General features: G+C 39.5%; 1 protein-coding gene across 1 annotated transcript in view; it reads right to left on the minus strand.

Moving 5' to 3' along the window:
• The window catches only part of LOC139470768 (aromatic-L-amino-acid decarboxylase-like), a 134,610-nt gene that overhangs the window by 24,549 nt on the left and 84,037 nt on the right, over window positions 1-26,024 (minus strand). The window contains exons 2-9 of the mRNA XM_071253055.1: window positions 17,655-17,859; window positions 15,201-15,314; window positions 14,687-14,738; window positions 13,809-13,873; window positions 7,309-7,443; window positions 2,249-2,359; window positions 1,016-1,048; window positions 474-635 (exon numbers count right to left, since the gene is read on the minus strand). Coding sequence (XP_071109156.1) covers window positions 474-635; window positions 1,016-1,048; window positions 2,249-2,359; window positions 7,309-7,443; window positions 13,809-13,873; window positions 14,687-14,738; window positions 15,201-15,314; window positions 17,655-17,855 — 873 coding nt within the window. The 5' untranslated portion in view covers window positions 17,856-17,859. The remainder of the gene's footprint in view (window positions 1-473; window positions 636-1,015; window positions 1,049-2,248; window positions 2,360-7,308; window positions 7,444-13,808; window positions 13,874-14,686; window positions 14,739-15,200; window positions 15,315-17,654; window positions 17,860-26,024) is intronic.

Here is a 26,024-nt window from a genome sequence, read left to right on the forward strand (position 1 = left end):
GGAATTGTCACTTACAAGTGGTCGCATATCAGCCTCTCGGGATGTGAGGATAAATTCCTGGCAACATGTGTTGTAATAAAAAAACATTTACACAAGGATGCAAAAATATATTATCTAAATCAGACAATATTTAGCTGTGGAAAAACATTAGAAACATAGACCTTCAAGGTTGCCCTAGTGAATGTTTCTCAAGTTTCAACAACAGTTGCATTTATTCAAATCGTAACACTGATGTTTCTATCAAACACATTGAATTACTTCGAACAAATCTCAATGAAACTATGATGTGAGGCGTCCTCCCCGAGTTTCATTAAATCATTTCAATGTTAAGTAACAAAACAGGTATGCGCTTTGTAATTGCTGACAATAAATATGTTTATTCACAAAACATTTTATAATTTGTTTCCGTACATATCATACATGTGCATGACCTTTCAGCCAGTACGGACAATACTGTTATGCGTGAAACTTACTTCAATCCCTTTAAGTAAGTGTTGAAACTCTGGACAAATCATGGCATTGCCAGCATACGCCGCGTCCACATGAAGCCAGACATTCTCTTTGGCGCACACTTCGCCTATCTCTTGAATGTTATCGAAGGAGCAGCATGCTGTCGTCCCAAGAGTGCCACAAACCTGATGGACATAGGAGCGTAACCTCATAACATGCAGACGTCTCTAGAACCCATTATTCAGTATCAAACAAGCGAAGTCTCACGTTAATCACATATACTTCTTTAAACAGAACAGTATTTGACAACAGTCTAACCTTCCAAGAATGAAATGCTGACATGTATCTGTATTATCGCACGTGGTCGATGTCTCTTTATCGAAACCGGCGATTGCAGTAGTCGACCACGAAAAGAAACGTTAAATATGTTCAACAGCTATTATTGTTCAGTTGCAGAAGAATAGTTGATTTGAATTTAATCTTTCCCAGAAATTTCAGCATAACATTCCATGGTAATGCGCATCGTTAATATTTTATTTAGGATAATTAAATAAGTTTGACTTACAAAGAAAGGAATGAGACCCAGTCGTCGATCTTCCTGTTGGAGAAAATATAATATTAAAGGTATTAATTTCCATGGCGCCAGACCTGTAAACATCAGTTTAACCTCGCAAGATATTATGTGAACATGGATGACTAGGTACATTCAAACTAGCGCAAAATGCCTTTTAACACTTCCGTGGACTCGACATTACACGCTGTTAAAATATGGTATTTTAATTACACTGCCTGGGATAAGACAAGGAAACACACACACACACGCATACACGCACGCACGCACGCACACACAAACACACACACGTGCAATAATCTTGAAGGCAACGTTATCCCACATGTCTACATGTATTGCGATGTTGAATTGTATTCTTGAAGTTCACTCTTATTTAATTATGTACTTTATAACTGTTCGAAAATATGAACAAACAACAAGTAAACAAGTCACGCAATTGCGTTTCAAACCAGATCTAAAATACTAAAGTATCGACAGAGACGCAATTTGAAATTCGGGCTTAGATTCCTAGAAACCAAAGTTAGGCCACCATACTTGGGAGCGTTTGGGATTGTATTAGAAAACTATTAGAAACAGGTTATTGAGAATAGCTGGGCGATCATTGAAAGGTGATTATAAAGATGTGTCAAATAGATATTAAGGTTAATTCAAAGGATGTGTATGTTTTCGTTTTGTTCTCGAGGGTAGGTCGTAGCGTGGATATTCGTGAACGATCAAGCAATCAATCTTTCTGACGTGTTTTAATGTATGCTAATAAGCTCAGTTCAAGTTCAAAGGGTCTAAATTAAAACAAAACTTCTGTATATCTTCGTGCTAGGGAATTCCCATGGGTTTCCCCAGGAATATGGTAGAAGTCTGTCAGTGATTACGTCATTTCAAGAACACGGTCTCATGAAAAGCGTAAGAACGACAAATTGTGTTGTTCATACACTTATGAACGCCGTATGTCGTGTAGTAATTGCATTAAAAACGATACATGTTAAAGACATATTTCCCCAAAAGAAGTAACTTTAGAAACCGCGTTTGAGTGGACCGCCCGAAATATAGTGTCAAGTAAGTTGCAGTCATAGTTTCTACAGAAACGTTCACATATCGGAAAACCTCTATCCAAACGTATTGGCAACGTTGGTAATGTCGTTTCGCCCTGATAACACTATCCATTATGTGGTGAAGCACTGAATCGTGAACCAACCAGTATGAACTGATGCGCTTGATGTGTTAACTCACCTCTATAGCATTGTCCAGTACTTGACCACGGAGAGAGTACTTGTCATCAACATCTAACTGACGCATCTTCACAAAACCTATCATTCCTGCTTTCTCCACACATGAATGTGCCTGTTTTATATAAAAGAACAATAAAAATTAATTCCTCATCCGCTAAACGTACATTTTTGCTTAAACAAGATTGCCTCATGATGCAATGCAAAGTGATGAATGGAAAGTTGCCACAAGACGCAAATCAACGTTACAGGAGGAACCTTTACTCAAGAAAAGTAACCTGAAAGATGAAACGTTGCCTCAACACGCACGGCAACATGACAAATTTAACCTTTTTTGGTTGTTTTTGTCTGGTTAGTTGTTTAATACCGTACTCAGCTATATTCTTGCCATATGAACAGCGGTCTGTCAATAATCAAGTCTGAACCAGACAATCCAGTGACTGACATCATAAGCATCCATTCACGCAATTGGGAAACGATGACATGCATCAACCACAAGTCAGCGAGACTGACCACCCGATCCCGTTAGTCGCCTTAGGACAAGCATAAAACATGGGTTGCTGAAGATCTATTCTACCCCTGATCTTCACGGGTCTTATGAGTCTATGATTGGATGTCACATCATCTGACTAATGCAAACGAAGCAGGACACCTTAGTAGGTACTGCGCACATTGTTCTTCAATTCATTCCTAATTCTAAGAGCGGTCGGCACTTGTTTTTTGCCCAACGACCATAAACACGAAAGATGACAAGCATTCGCCGATCCCCAACAGTGTTTGAAATTACCCCCGCTTAAACAAACACGATGGGGGTTATCCCTTGGCCACGTCCTGCATTCACTTATTTATATAAGTGACAATTAACCTTATTTTGCACCCAAACAGGATGTAAGTAAACCAATGCTAGTTACAGATTGTTAACTGTTAGTCCACAATATTCAGATCAGAGGTGACGTTTCTCACATTCAACAATGTATGCAATGTTGTTATTTAGTATTAGAGATGTTAATAATCACATATGAATCAGCGAATCACATCTACTGTCACACACCGCTGTACCGATACATTTAGGCCTGAGCCCCCAAATATGTTTTTTTTGGAATGTGTCGAGTTTGGAATCTCAGCAATTAATGAGTCATGAGTCAAAATATTGATTTGTAACATAAAGTTTTATCTTCAATAAATAACTAAGATTGTAAGATGATGAGCTTGCTACTGGCCATTTACGACATCGTCTTTTGTTGGTTACCCAGCCATGTTGAAATCACTTGGAACTCTATGGCTGATCCTGCAGATAACGCAGCACTCCACAAATCTGTTTTACCACTTCTTATCCCCGACAGCGATACCAAACCTGTCATCATATTTAACATCAGAGATCTAATGCAGAAGTGGGACACCCAAGTAAGTTTAAATATATAACATGAAATTAAACCATCTAATGGTTACACACCTACTGATTTGATGAGGTCATTATGCGACGATGTCGTATTGGCCAGAGCAGATATACTCATGAATATTTATTGATAGGTGAGGATCCTCCATTTTGTATCCCTTGTTACGAAAGAATCACCTGCTTGACAGTGTTGATTTTGTCATCACAGGGAATAACTATTTCAAAACATCATCTATTAATTATGTTTTTCATGGTATCAATTACCGTTTATTTTATTTTGTTTAAGGAAATTGTATTTTTTAAAACACTTTGGTTAATTTTGTTTTTTGAAGAATATGTCGTTTTAACATTGGTAGATTAAATTAGCAACAGAAGTTGTCAGTGGCGTATCCATAGAGGTGGTTAAGGTACTGTAAAATAATTGTTCCCCTGCGTGGTTACGTAAGTTACACATCTTTCAAAGTAAATTTAAAACTACCACGTTATCAGTCGTAGAATATGTGTCGTTTTAATGTTAGGCTAACTTTGTCAATAATCGCCAACACTTGAAGGGATGGTGTAACTCCTGCCCCGTGATCCTTAGTACGGTGATCTACCTTAAGTTGCTGGCGATCTGTAGTAAGATCATATTTTATCATGTATTGTTATGTACAGTGCTATCCTTTTATGATTACTTATGATGAACGTCTCCGTGGTCTAGTGGTAGAGCGTCCGCCCGGAGAACGGAAGGTCCGGGGTTCGATCACCAGCCGCGTCATACCATAAGACGTTGAAAAGGTACTTGTTGTCACCCTGTTTGGCGCACGGCATTTAAGGGCTAAAACAAGGACTGGTCGGCTCGGAGTCAGTAAACTGTGTCTGGGTGAGGTATTCATGTTATTCTGCGGCATGGTTTCTCAGTGAGCTAGCACAAAAAAATCGGCATCAGTCCGGACTAGTACAAGCAGCCACACACACACACATGTGCATGCACGTCGCTATATAAGTGCAATAATCGTGGACGCGACGTTAAACCCCATTTCACCTCACTAATTATAATCATTTTTCTGTGATAAGTCTTTAATTTTACTGTCCTTCATTGGCAGGTTTTTATATATGAATTTATTAATGTATTTATTGTAAGGGTCCACAAAAACTATTGGTGCGAGGTAAAAGTCTGAACGTTTGCGAAGACTTGATCAATAATGGGTCATGCCCAGACCATTGGACAAACATTCGTTTATGGGGCTCAGCATGGTTCGAATCAAGGTCCCAGTTACAATTGAAGGGAGTCTTCTCCACTTTTCTTGCAGCGCCTGGCCCTGGCATTTGACGTAGACATACACTATCATCTTGAAGGCATGCTCTATGGGGGACACTTACGGACTCATGGCGAGCCAATGAATTGTGGTGATGTTTTGCTACTGGAGGTAGTCAGTTCAATACTAGCACGGTGGGCACGGGCGTTAATGTTCTGAACAATGAAGCATGGCTCAGAATGGCGTGCAAACGGCACAACTCTTGGCATCAGTGTGTTGTCCTTGTAGTAGTGTCCAGTGACCCTGCCATTGACAATAGGCAGTGACGTTGTGGCAGTCATAATGATCCCGCCCCATGTCAGTACAAACGCTCGCATGGTGTTCGACAAGACGCTTATGACACCTCCACGCTTACCCAGAAATCCAGAGTGAATCTTGAGTCATCTGAAAACATTACATGATGGAACCATCGGCGATTGCCCCAGTTTCTGCGCTCCAAACACCCATTGGTGTTTTGCTGGAATGGATCGACGGTAGTACAACACGTGGTCGCCGAGCATGCAAATTAGCTGCATGAAGACGATTTCAAATCGTGTGGTCAGCAACTTAACCTCGGTGGCCTGGTGCACGTGAACAGCGTTTTCATTAAGGCCTGGCTTCTGATTAGTTGATCCTGGACTGCACATGACAGACTGGGATACATTGAATGTAATATCTACCTCTTGTTCAGTTCTTCCAGTTTAATGCATGCCAATTGCCCTCAGGCGTTCATCACGTTGTAGACGACACCTTCCCAATCTGATTACAAATACTGCATTAAAACAAGAGTAGAGAGCTTGCGATTTACTATCGATAACAAAAATTAACAATACTAACGTACGGCCAGAGCGATTTGAAGACCTTTCACTGAAGTGTCTAAATCAAGATTGACCCCCTACTCACGTGCAGGGACGAATTGCATGGTTCACGTGCAATGTTTCGGGTGTGTTAGAGTTTGGTTTCGAAACCGTTCTACCTCTGGCAGTCATGTGTCAAGCTTAATTTCTTCAGAAGAGCGATCTTAACATTTCTATGTCATGATCCCCCTACTTATTATAATTGTGTTATAATCTATTTGTTTTACTGGCATTTGTCGGCGGGTATTATACATTCTAAATGTAATCATTATTATTGAAAGCATTAATTTTCTAGTTACTATGTGGCTGAAATGCTGCCGATATGTTTATTAATTTTAACTCACCAGCTCTTTGGAAGTCGTTTAGATGTTTTTGTTTGTGCAATAACTGTGTGACGGCCGTCTGTAAATAATCGCGTCTGGACCAGGCAATCCAGTCTATGATCATGAGCATTGATCTAAGCTATCGATCAAGACTTTATTGTACAAAGAATAATAGTAATGCACATACAATATTTAGAAAGGATAGAACAAGAGAAAATCAAATCATTCATTTAAAGTGTAGTGACTTTACGGTCAAACGTTTGACCGTTTCATTCAAGATGTTTCATTGTGTAATTAATGGTATTATCACGAAGGCAGTCTTCGTTATCGTCTTCGTGTCCTAATCATACCTAATCTAAGGTCAAACAGCTACTTTTACACTGACAGGTTAGGTCTAAATACTGTTCTGTATGGTAATCCTAATCTGTCAGAAGATATGAATTTGAAAATAATACTTAATTTGATTTAATAATGATTTTTTTCGATTGAGTAAATGATTTTATTTAGTATCGTAATGTATAGGACATTAAGTAGTATTATTGCATCTTATTTATAACTTGGGGACAACAAATATTCATACAAAATATATACAACAAAAGTCCAAAGATGAGCTGTTTATTTTTCTCAACAGGTATCACGAATGTGATTTCCAAGAGTAGTTATACTGTTACGAACGGTAATATGGATATTTGTTGAATATATATTGGGATGCTCTTGTGAGTAGATGCACTTAGCGAGAAAAATAATCCGTTATATTACATTTAAGATCTTAATTATCGAAAAGATCGTCTTGAGTGGGCGCCACCATTTTGTTTGAAGCAATACAGGGTGATATGAGAAATGAAATATGATTAGTCAGAAGGCTGGGGAATAGAATGTTCATTACTCGTAGTCGCCACTGGTCGCGCTTAGGTCGAGCCCAGAAATTCCAACTTCGTTCGGCAAGGGTGGAAACTGGACTTTTTAAGTCAGTTAACTCCCTTGCCTCAGGAAGATGCAAAGCAGTTGGGATACGATGACATGCATCTACAAAAGTCATCGAGTCTGACCACCAGATCCCGTTTGTGGCATTTTACGACAAGCATAGGTTGCTGAAGATTAATTCTAAAAAGGATATTCACGTGTTTATGACTGCGGGACATTCACAATGTTTAATATATGCCTGTATGTGTCTAATACAACGCATTGTATGAAATACAATTTCAACTTACAAGTTTCGATGAATATGCCACAAGTTTAGACAGTAATAATCCATCCTCGATGAACGGGAATCGGTTCTTGAGTTGTCTCATAGCTGTGTGTCGGGCGGCTAATAGTGCCACAAGTATGCATTCACTTGCAGAGCCCTGAAAAATACGTAATTATGATATTGATTTCGCAACAGAATCGTTATCAATGATTAATTAGCATAACTAAAAACATTCCGCATGTATTTTTAGTACTATGTCTAGTACAAGGCTGAATATAAAAAAAATTAACCGTCGTCATATAGCTTGAATATTCCTAAGTGCGGCCTGAAAGAACAAACAAACAAACTAAAAAACAATTATCAGGTACAAGAAAGTGAAAGTATGTCCAAAGATTATTAGCATCAGGAAAGACTGCAGAAATAAAGATTCACAAAGCTCATATTTTAATATGATGCTATGAATAGATGTCGAATAATATGCCCTGCTTTCAATAATGTAATGTGGCTAATTTGTGACTGTTTGTATTTTTAAAAACATCCGATGATTAGACATCTTAGATATCGTATACCCACCATAACTTCTTTACAGTCTGTAATAATAGTGAACATTTTACCCATTACTATTATCCTATCCAATAATCCACCGTCAACAAGATGGTCAGTCGTTTTCTGACAAACTGAATAATAAAGCTAATGAAAGTAGTCCTAACTCCTCTGCGAGCCCGCGCTCGGTGATGAAAAAACACACACCAAAACACTCACATAACAGCAACCAGCGCACGTGCACGTCCATGACAAATAACAGTAAATGCGGGTATAAAATTGCATCTGCGGGTTCATTCCAGATGCAACTGCACTGCACTCTCGAAAGTTGAAAATGAGACGTTTTTTTATACTTTTATATCTTATTATATGCGTGAACCCACAATAATGACGCGGAATATACGCTTATTCGCTTATCCAAACTGAACTATAAATCCACGGTTTATGTGGAGCCTGTAAGAGTAGCTTTTAGACGGATACCTTTATTCAGTAGTTTATACCACCGACACATAATAAACTGACGACCAAAAGAAACTTTACCATCAGTCTAATTTGAAACCAAGATATATAGATGCGTAAAGTAAAATGTATTGAAAAGATCAAAATCTCAACGCAATCACCATTTAAATGACAGTCATACAGCATCCGATATTGGCATGACAGTTGTCCGAATTGATTTGGGGTTGGCAAAACAAGCTTTCAACGCAAATGACAAAGGGCACACGCACCTAAATTCGCTCAATTTCAATCACCCGTTACATGGATAGCATGTGTGACGACCCCCTGCTAAACTCCAGCGCACAGAAAAAGTCAGTCCCCTGAAGACGCCTCGGTTGGCTAGAGGGTGTGGTCGCTGTCGAACACGACGGACCATGACATCCCAGAGGTGTTCTATGGGGGGACATGTCTGGGGAGCGTGCAGGCCAAGGCAACACGTTGACGTTGTTTGCTGCAAGGAAGTTCTGAGCGATTCGGGCTGTATTGGGTATGGCGTTGTCATGCTGATAAAGGACACCACAGGTGGCAGCTGTTGTGGAAATGGTAGGACAATGGGAATAAGAATGCCATCCATGTAACGCCGAACTGTCACATTTCCGTTAACGATGACAAGTGGTGTGCTCGCCTGCCCACAATTTCCTCCTCTCACCATAACACCCCTTCCACCATACGACACGACCTCCTGAACGCAACAGGTCAGTGTTCGTTCTTCCCTTTCGGCGGTAAACATGCTGTCTTCCATCAGTTCTGAACAGACAGGACCGGCTATCGTCAGTGAAGACGACTATCTGCCAGTCACGTCGCTGCCAACGATACACAGTCCGGGCCCACCTCAATCTATGTCAATAACAGTTACTGCCCTCTGAGTCAGGCATTCGTCGCTGATGACATTACTGCTTGGGAGTGATTCCGGAAATGCAAAGTACTCAAGTACCGTTCTTCTTTGGGCGCAGTTAACCAGGTCCTCATGTTTGCGCGGTCTGTCTATAACTTTGCATCAGGTTAGTTACAGCAACACATGATCAACAAAAGGTTCTAGCAATGTGGGCATGGGTGGCTACCAGCTGTATCATACCCAGGGCCCGCTCGCCGTTGTTCGGGGGTCAGTCATGGCATTTCTATGGGGATTTGTTTCATCATTGTGAGTGTCTGACATGCAATCCGTATCACTTATATACCCCCAATGCAGCGTAATTTCGGCTACTCAAGCGGCACATGTTTTTCCCTTTTTTCGCATTTCCTAAAACAACACGCGCCGTGGACGTGTGTCACTTTCTGCATAGAGCATTATTGTGTTTGGACGATGTGTTTTGTTTTGATTTAGTTTGAACTTTTGAACTGTTTTTATTTTTTTGTAATTTCATTTTCAAAGTGGTAAAGTTTCTTTTCGACGTCAGTTTACATAAAATGTAATAAAATATACAATAGCATACTATTGGGTTGAACATGTGTCCGACAAAGTGCAGAATTTTGTCTTATTAATTTTCTCGGGTTACTTACAGAGTTATTTAAAAGGCATTTAACTCTCGCCTGCGAGTAGCGAGTAGCGATTGCACACCAACAATACATGTAATTCATCTTCAACATTATTTAAACATCGTAAGTAACACCACAGACTCTATCTTGGTACAGTGTTTGTGAGTAAGTATAATTTTACAAAGCTTTTAGCAATATTCCAGCAATATCACAGCGGGTGACACCAGAAATGGGCTTCACATAATGCACCCATGTGGGGAATCAAACCCGGGTCTTGGCGTGACGAGCGAACGCTTCAACTACGAGGCTATTCCATCGGCCCTGGTACAGTGTTTGTATTCCTTCCACTATATCTACTGATGATCTAAAGTTGTCATCATCTTAACATAGCTATAGGTTTCCTTTGTAGTACAGAAAGATTACCAGTAAGATATTTTTCAACATTAAGTGATGACTTTCACTGAGAGTAATAATGACATTTTGATGAAATTTCAATTAAGAGGAGTGCAATTATTGATTGAAGCAGTCATACAATCTTTGTTTAAAGGCTGACATGAACAGTGGTAATTGCCAATGCCCTGACTCAGCCACACAAGACCAAATCCATACTGGAATAAAGTTGACCTGATTTGAGATATCCAAGAAGTTTTACATTCAACATCAAGAGACTTCAGCATGATGTAAGACTGATAGGGCAGTCTGTGTTTATCAAGATGAATAAGCCTTTTGCACCGGTAGTGAGTGAGTTTGGTTTTACGCCGCTTTTAGCAATATTCCAGCAATATCACGGCGGGGGACACCAGAAATGGGCTTCACACATTGTACCCATGTCGGGAATCGAACCCGGGTCTTCGGCGTGACGAGCAAACGCTTTTTAACCACTAGGCTACCCGACCGCCCCTTTTTGCACCGGTAATTCTTTGCTCTGAATGTACAGTTATACTGCATGGGTACCCTACCACATTCCCCAAGTACCATTTTTAGTGTACTTATATATATTTACCACATTTAACCTATGTTTATTTACCACATTTTACCTATCTTGGTATTGAGTATTTGTGTGCCTACCACTTTTTTCTGATAATCTAAAGTTGTCACACCTAAACACAGCTGTAAGTTTCCTTTGGTATACAGAAACGTTGAAGAATTGACTGTAACTCTGAGAAATGATTACACGAAATTTAAAGATAAGAGGTGCAATGAATGCAGCAGTAACTAAATCATTGGCCGATAGGAAGAGTTTAGTATTGCCAATGTCTTTACGAGGCTGACAAAATCAAATCGATACTGGATTGAGATTGACTTGATGTCAGATACCCAAGTACTTTTACCATCATGTACATGTACATGAACATCTCAAGAGACTTGACTCAAGAGTTTTCATGATGAATATGTCTACAACAGTACATAATTATATAGATAGTCTTAAACAATCGTAGGGAATAGTCAGAAATAACTAAACATTTAAAAAATTGTAAGATATATTTGTTCCACGTAACACTTGTATAATTATGATGAACTTATTGGGAACGCATTACAACGGCTAGTGAAGTATGACAGTAGGTGTTATGACCCCCAACGATCTTGAAGGACGATAGGGAAAAGACGATAAGGTGGGAAATTGACGTTTTTGGATCAGAATACCAACACGACCGAGCAAACATTCATTCACTCGACAAATCATAAAACTGCACATGAGTCTCCCAATGGCAATTTGAGGGAGTCCGTCTCACTTCTCTTGCAGTACCTGGTCACGTTCAGCAAACGTGGTCGGCGGCCTATGACGTTAACGCAAACGTCACCTTATCATGTCCCAGACGAGTTCAATGGGGCAACGGTCTGGGGTCATTGTTGCCATGGCATTCTATGCATGCGTTGGTGGAGGGAGCACGGGCCTTGCCGCCCCGAAACACAAAACGTCGTCCCACACGCCTTCCGAATGGATTAAAAAGGGGTGTATGTTGTCCCAATAGTACTGTCTAGTGAAACTTCCTTGCACAATATGGAGTGGGGTTCGGTCAGTCATAGTAATGCTCACTCACTCACTCACCAAGCACCATATTATTATTTGAGTAGTTTAAGACATATTAAAACATTTTTGCCTTTGCTTGCAGGGCACAAATGTAATCTCTAGTTGAATAACTATGTATGCCTGTGTTATAGCATTATTTTCTGACACTCTGATTTAGTAGTCTTGGCGGTGGATTTGCCACTGATGTTTAAACTTTACAGGGTCCGTCCATCAGAGATATTCTGCTGCAGTTGTTTTGTTCTTTGGTACTTCCAGATTCGGGGATGGGGCAAATTAGGAAATATGTCACAATCAATAACTTTGATGAAAAGTTCAGTCTAAAATGTGGTTGTATAAAACAATATTGTATTAAAGAATTCATTTCCACGTCCATCACAAGGCCACATTCAAGATATTTCAGACAAGAGTTAATGTCACCATCTGTATATGGATTCTTTAGCAGATCCCCGATATCTTCCAAGAGCAAATGAATATGGCCATCTTGTACGTAAGGGTTGGTGTTAAGTAGGTTCTTAAAAATGTTTACTGATAAATCTGGAGGGGCCTTGTCCTCACATGATTTAAGCTTTTCCAAAAGGCACTTGGGTCATTACTTGAGTTTGTCACACTATTTCCCAAAATACAGGTCGTATCCCAGTTGCGTGGATCGATGCTCGTGATGTCAATCACTGGATTGTCTGGTTCAGACTCGATTATTTACAGACCGCCGTCATAGAGCTGGAATATTGCGGAGTGCGAACAAACATAAATGTTTCACTTCATTATCCCACCAAGGAGTCTGGATCGGAACACTGTGTGACATGTTTGTATTGTATATTCTATTGAACCGATTTTTAAGAAAGTACTGCTTCCTGTTTGCACACCAAGTGACCGTGACCCTAACACGACTTGAGTAATGATGAGTCTAGTGGATAAAGCGTTTGCTCGTCACGCCAAAGACCCTACATGGGTACATTGTGTGAAACCTATGCCTGGTGTCCTGCGCCGTGATGTTTGCTGGAATATTGATAACTCATGTTGTTTCGCATTACTCATTGTCATCGGAAAGTTATTTTGAAAAAAAGCGGGAAATGGTTCTTGTGTACGCCACTGGCGGTAAAAAGTGGGAGGAGTTCAAAATATAGTCTACCCCACTGGCACCATTGGGTGGGACCCTAGTAAAATTATCAGCCTGGTCGTCAAATAGTCTACCATTCAAAGCATGGATCGCATTTGTTGCACATAGTTCTGCTAATTTAACTCCAAGCTTATTATGCCCAACATTATCTATACTATTTTTTGTAATGTTAACTGGATCTACTGAATAATGATCACTATCGGTTTGAATAAAATCAAGGTTATCATATGCAATGGAATCCAGGAATGTCCGCATCCTCGCAGTGAAATCACGGGCGACAAGTAGATGGTGATTAAGGTATGATTATATTTTGGGGCCTTTCGACAATCTCTTGACAGTCTCTATATGTAGGATAAAACCACACCTTATGAAATTAGGCTCTTTCATACATTACTAAATTGTCTTCCAACCCCAAACCTGCATATATCTTTGACAGTTTCAAAAGGTCTGACGCAATAAAAGTCAATAGGATGCTCATGGTTCAATTTTTACTTATGAAACTAAGTAGCAAGTGCCTGTGTTGTTGGATCACACAGCATGCACTAAATTACTAGAAAATACCTCTATTTTCAAGCCTGTTCCTAGAGCTTTGGTACATTTATCCATGTTAACAGTTTATTATCATTTCTGATTATCTTCCTTAAGTTCACATACTGAAAAATGTATTTTCGACTCATCCAATTTGTTTAGATATTCTGGAATTATACAATGATCCGTCAGCTGGGCATTGACATAATCTGTTGTTGGTTCAAATCATGCCCTATCACCAAAACCTAATTGGAGAGATTGATTAATGTTGCAAAAAGAGACCTGCCATTGTTAACGTACTTGTTGCAAACAAAATTATATCACATACCTGAATTACACCGCCACCAATACCACTTTCATGCAGAAACATACTTGGCAGGCCTATCATCTTTCCTGAAATGACAAAATGTAGAACTTTACAATTCGTTACCACCAATATTTGGAAATTTATTAGATGAATATATTAATATCTAAATTAAGATCTAGATCAGAACCAAACTTAACTTATGGCCACTATGGCTACTGTGATGACGACACACGTCAGTTTAGGTCGGAGGCCTAGGCGATCAATATGAACAAGCCAACACACGAATTTGGTGCCAACTATAGAATATATCTTACATTCATACACAGAAATGCAAACATTTAATTGTTAGTGTTTCATCTACTATTTTAGTCACTTCACAGTGTACTGTGGTATGTGAAGTACTTGCCTTGCAATGAATACATCAATGCCGTATATATAAATGCTTTTGGATGTATGTGCTTGTCACCAGCCTGGTGACAAGCACATACTTCCAAAAGGAATGCTGGTCATCGAAGGTAAAAGCGTCCTGGTTGAATACAGACCAGTCGTATGACCCAATGTCCAATTTGACACACGCTACCACTACATCTACGTACAGGCACAACTAAATGTAGAGAAGTACAGACCCACAGACACACACCGAGATGAAAGTGGTTGCCACACCTCAGCTGTCTCAGGAACTGTGTTTGGGACGAGTTATATTTATATACATTGTGCTAAAATATAAAAATACATACATACATACATACATACATACATACATACATACATACATACATATATACGCTAAGTTGCGTGCAGAGAGACATGCTGAACATTGATGTTAACGTTTGTATTACTGTCGTTGTCGTCAACAATTTTGTCTTGGTTTGTAGGTATATGATTGAATATTGACATACCGACCCAGTCAAGTGTTAAGATTTCAAGTTCAGTGCATGCCGGGCTTGCAGCCTGAAACGCAAACACGATTCATTGTGTATATAAACATGTTAACTACAAATAAGCATTTTAAGCATTAGAACATACATTGTATATGCACAGGGGCAAAGATAAATGGGGTCGTTTGATTGCTGATAATTGCGCATCAGTGATACTACCGGCTGAATGTCTTCACCAATATTAATATACTAAATATATGCACACAAACACATGCCGTTTGTATGTGTGGTAGGGTGACAAAGACAATCTCGCCTCAAATGCTCTGCCCCGTCCAAGCTGTTTAACATAATAACCAGACATTTCAACATTACTTTGTAAAGATTGTTGTTCAGATTCTTAATTCTTAAATTTACCACCCGTTTAGCGAGTACCTGTACTGTGCAACATTTCTTTGATGAACTCTTTACTTGATGTTACATAGTTAAACTGAGTAACCTAAGCCATGACAATGCAATGAATGTTGAACATCAATACCCATGAGAATCCAATGCAGCCAATAGCTGCAGACAACATGTCCCCAAGTATAGACGGATAGGAGTTTCCAGCGGGGAAGTAAGCATGGAAGTTTGGATGCTGCCAGTGTGTAATCTGAAATGTGATAATAAATTGGTATTAATGCAACATCATATTATGCCAACAAACTTAATGACGCTCCTCGTGTGGTTCTATCGGCATTGATAGTTAAACATTTTTTCTACAAATATTAAGGTCTAATTCACGAATAGAAAACTAGAAACTACATGGCATCAGTATATGAAAGCTATAGACATAAGCTTGATATTTCAACGATTCAACCTTTAGATCAACGAAAACAGATTTACAAATTTGAGAGACTTTCGGGTGGTATCGCCATATTAATTACAAAAGCTTGCACAATATGTGAATGGTCTAAACCTGTAATGGCAGCGTCGAATCTAGAATTACCTTTATTAAATTGCATAATGGATCAACTATTGACCAATGCCAGAGTTCGTGATAGAAATTATTATATTATTGATGATTACTCAGGTATGTGTGATATTGATTCGTTTAGCGACCCACGTCACAAGAAAATGTTGGATTATCCCTTTTGAAATTTTGTACATGGCTTGCATGTTGTAAACGGGCATAAAGCAGGAGAAAAACATTGCCTTGTATGTGTTTGTATCTTCCTGTATGTTTGATTAGGTGTTTGACTTAGTTGTGCCTTTATGGACAGAATCTAATCATCTCCCTGTTATATTGTGAGATAGCTATGCCCAGAGTGTATGGTTCACGTACTGTGTTTACCCAATAATAATCGCTTGAACTGAAGTAGTTACGTAGCACTTTCTAGATCCATTTGTAGGTAATACCACAGGTCAGCAGAGATATAGGCATACGTTAGAGATCTGAATGTTTTGAGACAGGAACGTGCAGTTTGAATTTAGAGCTGATCTGACAGAACGTCCAGAGCGATACTCGTTGACTAGGTCACACGTGTAGGTAGGGGCTGTTCCATGAATGTATTGGTGATCAGTGATAGTCAAGAGAGATTGTCCAACATCTCGTGAGCTGATGGCAGTTATCGTTACACATTCAGAGACGTCTGTATTGGTTGTGTACAGACATCCAGGCCCACTTAGTAACTTTCTGCGTCTTTTGAATGAAGTAAAATCCTCACTCCCAACAGGAATGGGGGAAAACAGTTCTGACAGGAGACTTTAACATGACTAATCATGCACAACTCTGTCAGTTGGTGAAGATATTTGACCTTCATCTTGTGCGAGGCAGACAAAGATCTATACGCATCAACGGTGGAGAACTTGATCTGACATTCACCACTGTCAACAATGTTGAACCGACACAACCAGTCTCTGTCTTTTTCACTGACCACTTCCTGGTGTGGGTGAAGATGTAGCAGGTTTGTAAACTCATGAAGCATAGCTTTACTTACTTCACTTGCAGAGAAAATGTTCCACCAAGACACTAAAATACTTTTAAATTTCAGAGAGGGATATTGTTTCATGCCCGGACTATTTGTTAATTTTGTAGGTTTTGAAATTAAATCCTTTCTTATGAAGAAAATATTCTATATTGTCCATCACATGAAATCACAATTTCCCGTTGTAAATAAAAGCAATTATAAGTGGTGTAGCTCAAATTTTTGTGGATATCGTGGAGATTGTGCGACTACTTTACTTAAATTTAAGGAAATTATGTAAGATATCGTTTTGTAGCGGCGGGGGAAAATGTCACACTGTGACAAATATTTGTATAGTTTGTATTGATTTCACAGTATGCACTGTGTGATATATTGACACATGTTCTATCAGTAATACATTGAGTTTTGGGCAAGTTTAGAAGTTATTCAGTTAAGTGATTGTGATTTGTGAGAGTGACTGTCAAGTTTAGTATAGATAAGTGTACGTAAGGTTAGTTTTGGAATCTATTTAATTAAGTTGTATATCAAGGATAGTTCAATTATTTATGTTATTTACGCTAAATAATATCATGTTCGGGGGTAGGATATTGATAAATTAAAATAATTAAGGTTACCAGTAATATTTTGCATTTGAGAATTTGCCAGAGTAAAACATGCAGGTCATTTTATATTTTGATAGACATCTGGATTGAAAAACTCACCTGAATTGACTGAATTCACCTAGTTGTTGTATTGTGTAAAGGTTATTCAAAAACTTTGTCTTCAGACGCTGACGAAATGAAATGTGCTGAGACCTTACCGGACATAGTTATAATACCATAGGCTGATAACCCAGAGGTTTGGAATCAGCAGTTGGCAGAAAACTTAGCTTCTCAAAATTTCAAAAGAAGAAAAGGGAAATCGGAAATATCCATATTTCAAAAGCCTATCTTTTTAACCTTACAAGCTGTTATTAACATGTTAACGTATTCGTACATAAACCGCTCAATGTATTTCCTTATGTGCCAAACAAAGTTCACACATACCCCTGGCATTATCGCACGTTCTACGTCTTTCATGATGACTGTAAAATCCTCCCCTTTTCTGGGGGCTCTAGATGGAAGTAGCTCACGTAGGTAGCCCGGCTCCACTTCTGGTGTCACTCTCCTCAATGACAATGTGTCCATGTAATCAGCAATATAGTCCACCATCTCCTTCCCTCGATCTCTAAACTCCGACGAATCCATGTATCTGAAAGATGCATACACCAAGTAAAAGCATCTTTTTACACCACTGTATTTACATTAACATTATTTGGTGACAACCCCATTTATAAACAAACAGATAAATAGGGATAAGTAAATATCTCACAATCAATAGTTGTTACTATTGGTGGGGGTCCCACTTAAAAATAATAAATATATATTTTCATATGGAACCGAGAAACTATATAAGTCTGGTCCAGACTCGATTATTTACAGACCGCCGTCATACAGTTGGAATACTGCTGAATGCGGAGTTAAACAACAAACAAACAATCAGACAAAACTTATATAAGGTACAGCTAGCCTTCCAGAAAATGCTGCCTCAAAACGTCTCGATAAACGTACATGTAGTTTTCTGGAAGTTGATAACTGTCAAACCCAAAAAGAGGCCACTGAAACACAATAAAGAAGAACGAATCCTTTCTTTCATTGGCTGTGATGCTGTTACCCTTGCCTCCATGTTCGAAAGGATTGGTGTTTTTGCCTTGGCTAGACCTAGGTGTATCTCACCCGCACGCATTTCACCAGATAATTTGAGGGTAGAAGATTTTGGAAGCCCTCAATCCAATATTGCATGCACTGGGCTTCTTTCCAACTTTTACCCCTTTGCTAGTATAAATACCCTAATCATGCTTTTTAACGCCTGGTGTGATCGCTGAGTTTCAGTATTCAATTCAAACAGTTTTCACTGCTCTTTTCCATATTACGCCTAGTGTTTTTAGCTGATAATCGAGGTTATCCTCTGGCGTTGACGTTAGTTGCAAAAAGGTTTGTTTGCTTGCTTGTTTGTTTGTTGTTTAACGCCTCACTCGCCAATATTCCTGCTAAATGACGGCGGTCTTTAAATAATCGAGTCTGGACCCCACAATCCTGTGATTGATTTCATGAGCATCGATCCAGGCAATTTGGATACGATGACAAACATTAACCAAGTCAGCGAGTCTGACCATCCGATCCCGTTAGTCGTCTCTTTCGACAAGCAAAGTCGCCTCTGGAATATTGCTGAGTGAAGCGTTAAACAAACAAACAAACAAAACAAACATCAACGTTGTCAACCTTTCCACAAAACCATAATAGGGCCACAACATCGGAGATGGTATTAGTAATAATCAATCGATGATCCACTCCGGTGCTACACGTGCCAAGTATTTGGACAAGGATCCAAGTCACGCCATGCATCTGCTTCATGACGAACGTGAAGTGTGCAAACTGGAGTAGGAACCATATGACCCCTTCAAAGTCCTGTCCTGCGAAGCAACGTTAATTTTAAATCTTGAAGATCAAACATGAACAGAATATCTCCTTCCAAGAAGCTAAGGAAAGGGTTGCAGGTCTGCCTCATCTGACAAGGGCCAAGCCAATCTCTTCCTACCGCTTCACTAGCAATACCAGCTGTGACACCAGAGCAGCTGCCAACACCATCACCAAAGGCCAACCTACTTTAGAGATCCCCATAGGGTCCATAACTCCTTTGGTCCTCTGGACATGGAGGTAACTCCATCACCACAGGATACAAATAGGAGTACTACAAAGTCTTCCTCACTTTCGCGTGATAGGTTTCTCCCGTGAAAGCACCGCCATTAATCTACAAAACATTATACGAAGGAATTGCAGATGTCTTGAGAATAAATCAAATGACATACAGCTATTAATTCCTGATTTCAAACCGCCAGCGTTTACATCTCCAGGAAACTCTCATAAAAATACAAATCAAATGGACATCCGTCAGTTCAGACAGCTCTTACCATTCATTTTCCGCTCCCGGTCATAAAGCTATAGGAGGTTCTATTCTGGTGATGCAGGGCAAAATTCAAGGGTCCAAGGATGGTGGCAAAGTTCCGAGTGCCACTGTCACTGGTTCCAAAACTGTTTCCTCAAGAATCCCAGATACTAAAGTACTGTCGGAAATGCTAGAAAACTGCTTTTCTGGCTTCATTTAATAAATACGAGTCATAGGACTATAAAAAGAGCATGTATCAAAATAACGCAAATTGCCTTAATCTAGCCTATCCTAACTGATTACCCCTAAAATGTATGATGATCAACTTTTCGTGTGTTGTCATGCATGTATGAAAGGGCCTATAACCTATGGTAATGACCTAACACCTGTCCCGAGGTGATTACCTCACACCGTCCCATGCATTCTCACAGGTGCAAATGTCACCGAGTTGGGGGTGGTCTCAAAACATTGCTGTCATTGTACTTTACTGAAATGTGCGTTGATGGGGTAGTAATTGAGGATATGTACTGCATTATATTTGCTTGGAAACATGATGGGATAGTTATGAGCTATGAAACGGGATGAGTATTGGAAGGTTGCGGTTTTGGAATCCAGAAGTATTTGTTGTTCTATAGATGATTTCTTGAGGTAGCATTTATCTCCGCTGATGACGTATATGAATATGTTCTTTTGAGTGTTGTGTTATGTGTTGCCAGGAACCCTTTACTTTTAGCCAAGATAGACACAACAGGGTTGCGCTCACAATGTCTGACTGGCGGACGTAAGTCAACGTGACCGTGTTGTGCCGCCAGCACATACATGTATGTCCTGTACTTTACAGCGCTCTTATTCAGCCGATTTTTTCTCCACGAGTTGAACTTTCGTTTCATATGGTCTGAAGTCGACAATGTCAAATATTCCTGTATGGTCGCCTTCAGACTACTCATGGTTTGGGCGACAGTATCTGATTCCCGGACGTTATATTAACTAGCGTTATCTATGACAATGACACTGGCGTTGTTTAAAATGGGCAATAGCTGAAATTCCAACCAGTCTATGAACACATCACCTCCTATAATTTCCTTATGAAAATCACCAGTTTTCTTTTTCGCCTCGAAAACTATCACATATCCATCAATAAGCCCCATATCATGGGTTCCAGCGTGCAAAACAATGACACGATTACCTTTACCTGATGGTCTGTGGATGTTTTTTGTCCATCTGCCGATAGCCACGTGTCGGCACTGGAATGATTCACCAAGGTAAATTATCTGGACGCCCTGACTGTGATAGTTATGAATGGTTCGGAGATAATGTGATCTCATCGACAGGATGGAATATTTTCCCCTGAAAAGTGCTCAGTCATCACCACGCGCAGTGTATCGAAATCACATCTCTTGGAGGACAATAGTTAGTGCAGTTAACATTAATTGTATCTTTAATTCCTCCCAAATTCTACTACAAGTCAGGGTTACCTTCTGCTCATAAAGCTTGTACACTATACACACCTAATCTCCCTCTATCAAAGCTGTCTAATAACCTTTTACATCCAAGTTTTGTTTTTGAGACCATCCCTATACATGTTTTGTTTACTAATCGTGGTATGAAATGAAAGCCATATAGCTTGGGCAGTTCTGTAATTCATCCTTTCTAAATAAATAAATAAATAATTTCCCTCTAACTCTCTGAAGTGTAAAGAACTTTTATACAGTTCCCAATACAGACGTCATATCGTGTACCATGGTTATGGCAATGCAAGTGTAATGTAACATACATCACGGGAGCAATGTTAACAAAATAAACGCAGCGTCATTTCGTCGTTTTAGAAGATGCACATCTGGAATTTTCTCAAAATGACTTTTGTTTGTGGATTAGATGTTTTATGAAGACTACATTGTTATCACTATAACGGCGTCAAGTGCGCATATTGCTACAGGCCGTTTCAGACTGCCATCATTGGACAAAAAAATAGATGTAAACTTCCTGTTTTCGGTCGAATTTGTCTCCTGTAAACTGGTCGATAGGACTCTTTGTGACTGAAATAATTCAAACCACAGGGAGGTCGATCGGTAGTTACTCGATATTTCAATTACAACAGTCTGTGAAAATTATATCCTTTATTAACAGGCAAAAAGCATTTTTCTAGCATTCCCGGCAGTACTTTGACCTATATTAATCAACAAAATCAATGTAACAGTTTCAGCATATTTTCAGATCCATTGTTTGGCCAACAATCGGTCATACCCTCTTGGGTTTTCAGTAAAGACATGATGAAGTCGTTTTGCCACGATGTATTGGCCAGTCAGTTTACGAATATCTGCTCAAACCCGATGCGGTCGAAACTTCTAAGTGTATCGCTTGTGATGAAAGATTCACTGTCAAGCATATATTGCTTGATTGTGTAAGACTTTGCATTTGCAAGGGATACAGGAATCAGTAAATCTGAAAGTTTTTTTCCCCCGTGTTAGCAGGCATCTGATTCTTTGAAAGAAATTGGTTGTCTCGTAAATTTGTAATATGTATGTGATTAACTAATTGTTTGCTTGTAGATTTCGTGACATGCTTTTACCAACAAAGATTATTGAAAGCTCTCCCCAGCAGATTAAAGTAACTTAAATTGATTGCCCCCCACCCCTGTGTGTGACATGTAATTAAACTGGGTGGCAAAAGAAAGTATAGGTCGAGCTCCATGATCGATAAAAAAAATAACACGAAGAAATTTTGTTGTGAATTATAATATAATCTAGGGAGGGGTAACACATGATTGATCCACCACAGTTTGAATGGAATTGTGCAATCACAGGTAATGCAAGCTCAAGGTAAACAATGGTAGGGTAAGAAATTTCATTTTCAACAGTTGTCTGAAATGTCACCAAAACATTGTCAGACACACTACAAGTTCAATGTCGACACAGTTGCCTTCAATAGCGTGTATGACCTCCAGCTGCCTCGTCTTGCAGTATTGGGCCTGACATTGTCGTGTTGAAACAATGTCCCCTTCAGTTGGTTTTGAAAGAACGGACGCACAACTGGCTGCAACACTTGGTCTCTGTACTGCACAGCGTTCAGGTGTCCCTGTATAATCACCAAATCAGTCTTCTGATCTCCACAAATACCGCCCTACACCATGACACCTTCCCCAGCTGAATGGATGGACCTCTCGAATACACGCCGGAGCCAAACGTTCCCCTCTGCGTAGATAAAATCGTTCTCTGCCATCATTTCGAAACAAGTTAGACCGACTTTCATCAGTAAGCAGCACTCGACGCCAATTTCTCACTTGCCAACGTCGAATCTGCCTCGCCCATCGCAGTCTCAGGCGTCGATGTTGAGCAGTCAGTACCATTCCTCGGAAAGGACGATACGCTCGGATTCCAGGAGCACGAAGTCGTCGTAGTACGGTACGTTGGCTAATGGGATGTCCCAACGCTGTTGCTGCCGTCGCCGTCGCCGTTATCAATCTGTTTCGCAGGGGAATGAGCCGTATCTGACCGTCTTTCAGTGGTGTTGTCACTCGGGGTCGTCCGGTTCTATGCCTGTCTTGTGTCCTACCTGTCTGACTGCACCGTTGAATCAGCCTGGCTACTGTCAATGGTGTACAACCAAACCTTTAGGCAATTTGGGCCTGTGTTGCACCCATTTCGGCCATATTTCGGCCATACCTCTGCCATCTCTCTCTCTCTCTCTCTCTCTCGATCTCTCGATCTCTCTCGATCTCTCTCTCGATCTCTCGACATTTCTTTTGTGTGCTTTCATCACGTGTGGTTATACCCTGAAGACAAACGCATTTATGCAGCTAACATGCACGTGCACTTTATGCCATTGGCGGGAAACCTGTTTCACCATTTTTTTTGTCATCGTGCAAGCGCCGTCAAAGGTGGCGCGTTCGGTGAAGTGTTTTTTGGTACCTGTTCCTGGGCAGTCATATTCCCAATACCCACTTTCCACTAGTTATCGCTGTTTTTAGGAAAATTACAAATTGCCAACCTATACTTTCTTTTGCCGCTTAGTTTACTATCAAAACAGTCATCAACCAGCCAACTCATTGCTAAGCATATTATAATTTTGGCTAGCATTGTGCACAACCACAAGTAGCTAAAGTGAGGATGTAAATCATGTTGGGGTATCGTGCAGAAGGCTGAGTAAGTCCCTATGATCCCCGACGAGATGGCCTAGGTTTGGTTGCTGGTGGCTGATCAACACATATTTGCTTCATAAAATTCGAATCATTGTTTTATCGGTGTACTAAATTATAATGATTATTGTTCAATTTAATGATGCCAATTTAACCATCACTCATTCCTGCAACAGTTTGTAAAAAATAAAAGAAATGGTGTTTAGAATGTTAAGTAACAGGGTAAGAAATGAACTTGCAACAATATGGCCGTACCATGTTTGAAACGTTGTAATCTGTGTCGAAAAAAACCAAATCTATTATCTTGCAACGATAAGATGTCAAAGATACACATCAGCAGCAGTTGAAAATTATGCGAAAAAATGTTGTTTAATTTATGCTTCTTATAATGATATTAATGTTTTTATTTTTATTTATCAAATAATATATATATTTCCTAAAACTATAACCATGTAGAAGTTTCCTGTGAGTGCTGACTTGGATATAACCCGCTAACTGAAGAAATTTACAGTTTAAAACCAAAACTATGATAAAATCAACTAAGCGGTATAGTTTCTTTTGCCCCTCAGTGTGACACGGTATGTATTTCTACTTTTCGAAATCATTATCATTATCTACAGTAGACATAGCATCAGATACTGATGTGGGCCCGTGAAGATTCCGGGGTAGAATAGGTCTTCAGAAACCCATGCTTGCCGTAAAAGGTGACTATGTTTGTCGTAAAAGGTGTTTGTCGCGCGGTCAGGCTCGCTGACTTGGTTGATGCATGTCATCGATCCCAATTGCGTGGATCGATGCTCATGATGTCAATCACTGGATTGTCTGGTCCAGACTATTATTTGCAGACCGCCGCCACATAGCTGGAATATTGCTGAGTGCGGCGTTAAACAACAAACCAACCAGCCAACTAATCAGATAGTGATGTAACAGATTTCTGCCAACCCATGATAAGTGAATTATTAATTTCTTATGTTGAATTAAATCAACTGAAATAGGAAAAGCTGTCATTAACAAATCATTCTATTTCCGGCCTTTTGTATTAACGTAACTATACTCGCGAGATTGTAATCAGTGTTCGAGACAACTAATAAACGTAACCGTTTGTGAAAAGTGATAAAGTGTACAAAGTTCTAGGGTTTGAAATATGAGAATCCGATTGCACATGGATCAATGCTGGACTCTTTTAATCATCCATATTTCGAAACATGTATTTGATATTCGTCAAAAAACCACAGAAGATGCATAATGGCGACACAAACTGTACCACCATCAAATATAATAGTGGTATTTTTGTACACGAAACACACTGATTACTTGGAAGTTAAAACATGTCTATATTTTTCTTAGGGAGGGAGAGTAGTAATGACCGTAAAGACGTATCCGATTGGTGCAAACAAGCGTCAAGTCACTGTGTGTAGGTGACTGGATGTGCTAAGCATTTAAGATCACGATGCAAACCTATAATTGTTTTGCAAGTCTATATTTCTTCAGCCAAATTCTCTATGTTCTTTTCGATCATACATGAATAGACAATTTATCACTTTTTCCTTCTCGTTTCTGATTTTGACTGGGTGATCTGGGTAAAGAAAAGCCCACTTCTGAATTCTTAAGTCTCTTTGTTATGTATTTGTACAATACAATACGTAGCAGTATGAATGAGGAAAGGCCCGAAATGATGCAGGTCTCAGACGTTTACGAGCATGGGAATGGTGCTGGCAAACCTAGAAACACAATTTGGGCGATCCAGAATTCGAATCAGGATCACAGATTTCTGGCGTGCCCAAGGGACGTAACTCAGCACAACGAATTGCTGCGCCTTAGACGATTGTGCGACCTAGGCCCTTTTAGAATTAGATGATGTGGGGCTCGTCATCACCTAACAGTAAAACTTAGCACATACTCAGTAATAAGTGTTCTGGCCAATTTATCCCATGAACATGAACTGTCTCTGTTCAGTATTCGAATCCAAAAAGTCTGTATTGAACGTGACATTGTGATCAATGTGTCTTTTACCAATGTATTAAACAAAACATTATTGTATATCAATGAGATCGGAAGTTCCAAATGTAAGAATTGTTTTAAAATTTTGAACAAAGTGTGGACGTGATGTGATGAATGTAATGAATGTTACGTCATATCCACACAACAGTACAGCAGGGGTTAAGATGGATAAGAACCATAACCTAAATTATTATCAATCGAAAGTTATATTGACTCTTAATTTACAATATTTAATAGTATTTTGAAATCTAAAGACATTATCAATAATATCGTTATGTTGCTGTTCATATGCCTA

The sequence above is a fragment of the Haliotis cracherodii genome, unplaced genomic scaffold (assembly GCF_022045235.1).
Source record: "Haliotis cracherodii isolate W230 unplaced genomic scaffold, xgHalCrac1.p SCAF_21, whole genome shotgun sequence".
Lineage (NCBI taxonomy): Eukaryota > Metazoa > Mollusca > Gastropoda > Lepetellida > Haliotidae > Haliotis > Haliotis cracherodii.